Source organism: Momordica charantia (assembly GCF_013281855.1).
Source record: "Momordica charantia cultivar OHB3-1 chromosome 6 unlocalized genomic scaffold, Mcharantia_2.0 BLBB01000006.1, whole genome shotgun sequence".
Classification (NCBI taxonomy): domain Eukaryota; kingdom Viridiplantae; phylum Streptophyta; class Magnoliopsida; order Cucurbitales; family Cucurbitaceae; genus Momordica; species Momordica charantia.
Window position 1 is genome coordinate 14,765,179 of NW_028275164.1, and position 9,437 is coordinate 14,774,615.

The 9,437-nt window shown below is 32.3% G+C and overlaps 1 protein-coding gene across 1 annotated transcript; it reads right to left on the minus strand.

Annotated features, from left to right (window-relative positions):
* Positions 1-4,302: 4,302 nt before the first annotated feature.
* LOC111019604 (germin-like protein subfamily 1 member 17) lies at positions 4,303-5,788 on the minus strand. The gene is made up of 2 exons (XM_022295997.2): positions 5,575-5,788; positions 4,303-4,983 (listed from the first exon to the last, which is right to left on the minus strand). The coding sequence occupies exons 1-2, from the start codon at positions 5,702-5,704 to the stop codon at positions 4,445-4,447; spliced, it is 669 nt and encodes a 222-aa protein (XP_022151689.1). The 5' UTR covers positions 5,705-5,788; the 3' UTR covers positions 4,303-4,444.
* Between the last annotated feature and the right edge of the window lie 3,649 nt (positions 5,789-9,437).

Sequence of the window (9,437 nt, forward strand, 5' to 3'; positions counted from 1 at the left end):
TATTTTGTTTTTCAAGTTTTCTCAGCATGTCTCATCTCCAAGGAGAGAAATCTGCTGGATTTAGCGGGAGCTATAGAAGAGAGAGGTGAGAAAAAAGGAGAGAGAGGAGAGAAAAAAAGGAGAGTAGAAGGAAATAGAAAAAATAGCAAACGATATTCCAAAGCAAAACAAGGAGCAGATCCATAGATCCACAGCAAAAAAAAAAAAAAAAAAAAAAAAGTAGAAGGATCGATGAAAAAAAGGAGTAGGAGAAACAAAAGATCGAAAAAAAGGAAGCGATCGATAGCAAAATGTAGTAGCTATGATCAATAGAAAAAAATGGTAGCGATAAAGAGAGGAGAGAATAAAATGACAGAAGAGAGAGAGACGAAAGAGAGAAAAAAAAATCTCCAGGAGAGAGAAGAGACAAAACAAGATTTATGAGTGAAGAGAGAAGTCAAGATTGGAAATTAGAGGAGATAGAACAATATTACTAGCGATAGTTATAGGGAGGGAAAAAATAGATCGATAGTGAGAGGAGAGGGAAATCGATGAGATAAGGGGAAGGGGAGATGAGAGGTGAACAAAGGTAGACAGAGGGAGAGATTGAGTGAAGTTGAAGAGAAAGGAAACAAAGATTTTGATCTTATTCCCATAGTAAAAATTGAGGGAAAAAGAAGTAAATAAATAAAAATCGAATAAAATAATACAAAATCAGAATCCAAACGAAAAATAGCAAAAAAGAGTTAGATATTGAAATATTTTGAGTGATTTTTATTCTAAATCCATGTCCTTCAATTTCTATGGATTATAAAGATTTTGTGTGAATTAAATTAGTTAACAATTTTATAAAATTTGAATGAAATATTTTGAATTTGAATTTAGAGAAAAATGAGGAAAACTAAAAAAATATCAATTGAAAATTTTGATTTAAAATGAAAAAAAAATGGTGAAGGTAGAGGATGAAACTTAAATAATAAAGATGAGAAGGTAAAGAAGAAAAGTAAAAAAAAAAAATGTAAATTATATTGTGTACTATGCAGGAAAAAAATAAAAATGAGGGACGAAGAAGTAATTTCATGAGATAGTGACGCAACAAAATGTCGTAATATCAAGTTTTTTAAGATGCAGTCGTATCTCACAAACAGCCTCGAATTAAAGTCATTCCGTGCAATTTCTTAAAACAAGAAAGGGTCGCCAAACAAAAGATAGAAGACGCAGGTTTATATATACAAGCTCGAAGGCTAACGGAAACATAAACAGAAAAATACAACTCATTAATCTCCAATAATATATTGGACATATTTTTTAATGTTGAATAATCAATATAGTAATAATTGAATAAAATATAATAATGGAAAATAACCATAATTTCAAAATGATACTAATTATTAGTGTTTTGAAATAAAGTATATTATTATTCGTTAAAAGTTTATTTCTAAATTAAAAATTACAATATTATTATTGATTAAAGAAATAAAACAATTAAAGGAGGTGTACGAAAAGAAATATGAATATATTGTAAATTTTAAATGGTTAATGATTAATTCTCATGTCAGCGGTAATTGACATCTATTTCTTTTCTTGAAGTCGGAAGTTCGAACTCTCATACATCTAATTTGGTGTGCTAAAAAAAATCATTCCACGTACTAAAAAATTAAAGTAAATAATTAATATTTATTGTTAATCTCGACACGTAATAAATATTTTCATTTTCATTTTCAATCAAAATATAGTTATGTTTGGTAACTCTTTCTTGTTACTTGTTTTTTCTTTTTTTATTTTTGTAATTAAAAAAGGAAATAGAAACATGTTTGATCAGATGTTTTATTTTTTGTTCACTAAAATTTTAAATTAAGAAAGTAAGACGTTTTATATGAAAATTAAAATTTCAAATCAAATATTCAAATTATTTATGTTATATTTATTTATTATATGTATTATACCTTTTATAAGTAAAAAATGATAAAATAATACTTTCATCCACGTTTTGATACACGACAACCCAAGCGTATTGAGCTACTCGAGTTACAAGCCACTTGAATCCAATCGTATAGTTGGTTCAACCAGAAAAACTAAGAGTTAGAGGGATTACTTTTGCAGTCGTTACCTTGAGTAGACAAATAACTCACTATGCTCGAGGTCGGAAACACTCCACCGACTTTGATGACCAATCAAACAAGCATGCTCCAAGGGGCATATATGAAAACCTAAGTTCAACCATACAAAGGGATTCGATATTTGGGAGAGTTTTGCACACGGCAAAGGGGAAAAACGCTCACGATTTTCTTATTCAATTAAACATTCAAAAAGATGCCTCAACATAGAAGGGGTACACGCTATAGGCTAAGGGCCTAGGTCTTTTAAGGAAAATAACAAAATTAAAAATAATACAATAATTTGATAAATTCCTAAAAGTTGCTAAACTTGCCTAAAGTTAAATTAAAATTGATAAATAGAAAACAAATCCCACAAAATAAAGCAAGCAAATAAGAAGGAAATCTTTTCCTTTGTGATAGTGTGGATGACAAGGTAAGTTGGGGGCACCCATAGGGTGGCAACATCAAGTGGTGGAGGTGCCTATGTGGCTGTGGTGCGAGCGCAAGGAAGTTGGCGCTGGGGAAGGTGTGTAGCGGCGGGGGCTGCTGAGCGTGGGTAGGTGAGGTGCGTAGGGGCGCTAGCACGGCAGACGGGTGTGCGGGTGGCATTGCATAGGCGCGCGCTGGAATGCTGGAGGTAGGCGGGGGCGTGCGGATGGGCGAAGCGCTAGCATGGTAGACGTTCGCGGGGCGTGTGTGGCAGTGAGCGTGGGCACGCGGCAAGAGCATCCGACGTGGGGTGGTAGGCAGCGTTGGCATCAGGTGAGCGCGCGTACTGGCGGGGGCGCTGGCCTCTTGTGAGGTTAGCATGGCATGTGCGTGCGGACGTTGGCAGCAGGTGGGGGCGCGGGCGCAGGCGTGCTTCAGGGTGTGCGCGTGGTGGGGCATGCGCCTCGTGCGTCTGGTTAGGCGTGCAATGACACGAATGCGCACGATAGAGCATAGGCGCTTGCGCGAGGGCGTCTCCATGCGAGGTTTGCATGCATTTGTTGCGTTTGAGCGTCCGATGATGATCTCCTCTTGACTTGACTCGATTCCAAAGACTTTAAGCCAATTATGATCCTATCAGTTTTGGAAAAATCAAGAAACAGAAAACAAAAAACATAAAGCTTGATTTCATTGTTTCCAAAATTTATAAACAATTTTAGAAATGTCGAGAAACAAGAACAATTATAAAACACTTGTATTTCTCAAAATTTGAAAATGAAAACAAGAAACAAGAAACGAGAACGTTACCAAATGAGTCATTCATTCCTCCAATTAGATGCATGATAACTATTTTAGTTGATATGATTTATATATATGTATATTTTCACTTCATAGTGAAGGTTTCAGAATGGGCTTTTTCTTCTTTTCTTTTTCGGTATGCTGCTCTGCGAGAAAGGAGCGAAAGAACGTTCTTCTATAATTAATTTGTTCTAGGAACTGAAACTAAAAAATTTGAAAGATTTGAATTTCTCTCTTAATTCTTTCCTACCATATTTTTACATGTCCAAGACACATAATATGATGTTAATAGGTACACTTTTCAAAAGGAAAGACTTAATTTCCAATAAATTCTTGCTCATCCTTTTTTGTTTGTCTACTTTAATATGGGGGGCAGAGGAAGGTGAAAAAGCAAGAAAGAGAGTTATTTTATTTCCCTTTTAAGTTACAAGTATTACCCATATTTTAGCAATATAAATTAACTCAAAAAAACTCTCTCCTCACATAGGTGGCATTGAAAGCGAACTACTATATTTTGAATTTTTTTCCTCATTTATTTATTGAAAATAGATTTTCAAAAAGCTTATTTTCCTTAGAATTGGTTGCAATGAAAGAAAAATACATATGCCTTTGTAAAGTTGTTGGGTGGAATACTATCATCTATTTATGTATTATAATCCTGTGTCGTTTGAGTCTTTTTAGTATAATAAAAGTGTGAATTAGTCGGAGGATTCGAACCTCTAACCTTATATATATGTATGTATACATATATATTTTAATTCAACTCTTACAAGGTATCTACAGATGTTTGGATTGATACTCGTCCTCTGAATTGATTTTCTACTAGCTACAAATAGTTAATAGAGGTTTGAATAAGATAAACAAATAATAATAATTAGGCAAGAGTTATTTTCAAAATAAAGGGTAGAAAAACCCATTTTTATTTGGATATCTTATAGTTTCACAAAAGTTGAAAGGATTACGACACATAAAATATAAGCATGACGAGTTAAGCTCGTAAACATAAACACATATAGATTCCCAACTTTTATAGATCATACGTGCATTATTCAAAAACATCGATTTCTTATATTGAAATAGCATTTCGTCATCCTACGAAACGAAATTACAAGATGTATAAATATCTAACTTTTCTGGACTCAAGCTTTAAATTGCATCTGGAGAGCGTCAATGACTTTTTTGTCGACTTGGAAGGCCTTCATGAGAACATCGAGGGAGATCGGAGGATCAGATCCAAACACAGCATTAGCAATGGTGATAACACCTGGGTTTTGGCTGCTGAGTCCAGCGAAGGCAAGAGCTGGGCCGTGACCAACATTGAACTGGAAGTGGATGAGACCAATGGGAAACACAAACACATCTCCTTTGTGAAGCACTTTGGTGAAGAGTTTGTTGGGGTTGGAGGTTACAAAACCGACGAGGAGAGTGCCTTCGATGACAACGAGAATTTCAGTGGCTCGAGGGTGGGTGTGGGGAGGGTTAAGCCCGTAGGGAGCGTAGTCGATTCGAGCCAAAGAGATGCCAAGAGTGTTGAGTCCAGGGAGTTTGTCAACATTTACTAGAGTCACATTGGAGCCCTGTTTGTTCATTGTGTTTCCAGGAATGTTGAGCCCCCGGAAGAAAAAATCTTCAGCTTTCACAAGCTTTGGGTCCTTGCAGAACTTCCCATTCACAAACACTGCATTAAACAGAAAAAAGAGAGAGAAGATAAAAGAGGTGGAGTAATAAACACATTAGTTATGAGAACATTGCTGTTTCTTTGTTTCTTGTTTTTTAGTTTTTAATAAATAAAAATAGACCTACTTTTGGTAACTGTTTCCCTTGCTTTTTTCTTTCTTTTTTATTGAAAAGAGAAACAAAAGACATTTGGTAACTCTTTCTTATTCTAAAATTTTAACTTGAGAAAAATAAATTTTATGTATGAAAATTAATTTTTTAATTGAATATTAATTTTTTATATGATATTTATTTATTTAAAATATGTATTATGCATTTCACAAGTCAAAAATGATAAAATAATGAGTTTATTTATATTTTGGAAAGCATTGGAAAAAAAGACAGACAAAAAGTTTGATTTTGTTATTTTAAAACTTTTCTTAGAAACAAGAAACGAGAAACATGAACCGTTACCACTAAATGTTTATGTTTGTAAAAAAGAAATGAAAACGAGAAACAATAACACTACTAAACGGGTCATAATATTTCCAATTTGTTCAAAGAAATGAGTTTAACCCTAATGCAAGAGAAGTTCACAAAAGATAGAGAGTACCAGCAGAATCTGGTTCATCAACTGCAACGCAAAAGTCTTGAAGTGGGCTGGGATCAAAAGCAGATATTGCAACAAGTGCTGCTTGCAAAACCAAAAGAAAAACAGCTGAAAGAAGACCAAAACTTGTCATTTTTTTGGTCTAGAAAAAGTTCTCTAAATAAAATTGTTTCTTAAGTGATGAGAAAACTCTTGCAATGGATTGAGTTGTTTTTATAGAGATATATATGAGAGATTATGATTGAATTAGTCAGGTTTTTATTGAATGGAAGCAGATCAAAAGCTAAGAAAAATTAAATCTTTCAACCTTACCCACTAAATTGAATAATATTTTGTTTCATATCCATCAACCTTTCTTCAACTACTCCATTAAATTAATCATTAGTTAGTACTAATTTAGTTTCTACACCTAATAATTAAGCATTTAAAATCTTCCCTTATAAGTTTTCTTGTTCAATGAAAGTTGGTTTTTGGTGCTTGGACTTTTATGTTTTCCTTTTTGTTCTAGAACTTAATCTATAAAATATGGTCCGAGATCATAGAACCGACGCTGTTTTTGTGCAATATCTATAGTTGAATTACACATTTAGTCTCTAAATTTAAATGATTATGTAACATGGAGTAGCCATTAGCTTACTTTGATAATCATTTCATTTTTTGTTTTTAAAAAATTAGCTTATTTGTCACTGCTTTAAAAAGTTTTTAAAATAAAATTCAATTTTTGAAAATTAAAAAAAAGGAGTAGATTTTAAAAATTTGTTTTGAAGTTTGGAATTTGACTAAAAATTTATATATATTTTCAAACAAAGTTTGTAAGAAATTATGAAAAATCAGGTATAATTTTTAAAAGTAAAAAACCAAAAACGAAATAGTAATACGGGTTCTTTAGGAATGAGTTTTTAGAAAATGTTATAGCTTACTTTTAGAGTTAATATTATTATTTTTTAAAAATGTTGGAAGACAGGAGCCTACCTAATAATGTTTTCTTCCTACTTTGATTGAAAGCATATGCAGACATTTATTTTCGAGGTTGTTTGAAGTTTTTTTTTTCCCTCATAAATTGATACCAAAGACAAAACAATTATAAAAAAAATCTTAATAATTTAAGATATAAATTTCAGTATGAAAAGCACTTAAGAGCCGAGCCCTTGGAAAGAATATATCTTTGTTACTCACTACTACTAAAAATTGACAAGAAAAAAAAAACACCTTTTCCTATATTTTTCTCTTCTATTTGTCAAAAATTTAATGATAATTAGTAAAAAAAAAACAGTGTTAGACGAGTCAACAACTAACACCAAAGTATTATTCTTTTCTTAATTTAAAAAATGAAGTAGTTAATTAATAAAATATGTTAATTTCTTATCTATTGATGCAACAAATTATTTTAACCTAAACTTTAGGTTGATTTTTCTTTTATTCTTTTTTTTTTAAGTACGATACTATTTAAAAAAATATATGATAACAGTTTATTTTTTAATATATCAAACAAATACAGAAAATAATAAATCAAATTAATGATAAAGAAAAATATTAATATGTTTACCAGTTAAAGTTATGCTTGGTGACCAAATTGGGTTACTTATATTAGAACAGAAGAAGGATTTAGATCTTCTGAAAAAAAAAAGAAAAAAAGAAAAAAGAGAGAGGGTTTGGATGAAAATGATTATTGTGTAACCTATTGCATTGAAATAAATTTCAGCACGACCTTGGTCTTAAATCGTTTGTTCGTCAGTTTCTCTTTAAGGTTAACACAACTTCCTGCTCAAGCGCGTGCAGTCATCAGAGCGGAATTGAATTGAAGAAAACACTCATAATTTTTTATCAAAAGTATTTAGATCTATATCCCCTCGAGAAGAAGACCAACTTTGTTTTTATAAAGGAAATCGATAAAAACGTTTTAAATACCTTAATTAATTAAAACGTTAAAAATGAATTGAAACGCTAGACAATTTATTCATTAATGTTTAAATAATAAATTAAACTGGAAATAAAATGTTTTCCAAATAAATAAATAAATAGATATATTACTTATTTTTCTATACAAATACACATTTTCCTTTGTCATTCCCAACAATCTCCCACAAATGACAAATAGAAAAAATAAAAAGTTTTCTAAGCAAAGAAAAGAAAATAAAGTTAAGCATTAATATCTTTCGATTTGAATTAATGCATAGTGAAATGAGACAACAACCTTAGTCATGAAAGTGAGTTACCTCTTGAACTTCCAATAATTATGGTTGAGACCCCACAACACATTTTAATCATTGTTTTCTGATTCTGCGATATTAATCAAGTGTTATTAATGGTCATGCACATAAAATCTCAGATCATCGTGAAAGCTCTGGAAAGAAACTTGTTGGAGATAAAAATAGCCTTGCCACGTAGAGAACAAAGAAAGGCCCAACTGACAAGGTTTTCCCTGAAGACTACCTCAAGTTCTTCCTTGAAGACCATCTGAAGGTCTTACCTGAAGATCGTCTAAAGGTCTTTGTTGAAGATCATTCAAGTGAGGAACAACCTTCCATACTTAGCCAAATACTGGACAGGAAGACCCCTGAGCACAATGAAGGTTTCCCTACTTAGAACATGCGCGTCCGATAGGCCGACCTTTGGCACTACATGCTCAAATGCTGGTCGGATCCCTTATTGGATACCCCGACCAATAAATAGGGCACTTCACTCATACCTCAGGTATCACATTCTAGCTCGGTCTCTATATTAAGATCAAACTCAAATTACTGACTTGAGTGTCAAAGTGTTTGTTCCTTTGTGTAGGTCCTTCCTTGCCAAGTAGCTTTCCAGCTCATTCCGAATGTTAAAGCTTTCCCAGTCGGCCTACCTTGACCAGGTCGTCATTGATTGACATTTGTTGCACAAACAAGACCCTTTAATTATTTCGTAAAGGCGACCCCACCTTCATAATCACACTATAATTTCTTCATCGAGTCTATCATAGATAAACCACTAAAAAAACTAAGCATGCAAACTTTTGAAAATTGTCCATCAAGTCTATACACGGACCACCCAAAAAAAGAGCTATGGATTCACACAATACAACTTAACATAAATGTCAAACATTAGGGTTTTAGTCGCATATATATTGAGGAGTCAAGAATTACCCTCCTTGTTAGGTCTTTGGTGAGAAGATTTGCTAAGTTTCTCTCTGACCTCACATACTCCAAAGAGATAACTCCACAGCAAGCTTTGCTGATTTCCATGAAATAGCTCATCCACCTAAAAGGTATGCAATTTGCATCACAATAACCTTTTAATACAACATGAAACTTGTTAAAGTGTAAATAATAATCCATTTAACCTCTAAGATACCTAAATAAACGATGAAGAGCAGTTTAATGGTCTTTACCAAGGTCTTTACCAGGATAGTAAATATATCTACTTAATCTACTCATAGCATATACAATATCAAGTCTATTATAGTTTATAAAAAATATAAGACTACCTATAATTTTGCATATTCAGATTAAGACACACTATCACCTTCATTTTCTTAAGTCTCATGCTAGCATCATAAAGTGCTCTTACAAGTAGATTATCAAAACAATCAAATTTCTTTAATATCTTCTCAATATTGTGTGATTGACATAGGAAGACTCATTATCATGTTTGCTTATCTTAACACCAAGTATTACATTAGTCAAGATCTTTCGTTTCAAAATATGAAGATAAAAGTAACTTGGTATTATTAATAATAATCTAAACTGTATGTCATTAAAATATAAATACATAATCACATAATCAGCTCCAAAAAAGTTTAAGTAAACTCACGTATCAAAGAAGCTTGTTTACTAAAATACTATTAAATTTCTAATACCATTGTTTAAGAGCTTGTTTAAGACTATAAA

Coding starts and splice junctions, on each gene's coding strand:
- LOC111019604 (XM_022295997.2), bottom strand. CDS start 5,704: ATGACAAGTTTTGGTCTTCTTTCAGCTGTTTTTCTTTTGGTTTTGCAA. Junction 4,984..5,574: donor TGATGAACCAGATTCTGCTG/GTACTCTCTATC, acceptor TGTTTAATGCAG/TGTTTGTGAATGGGAAGTTC.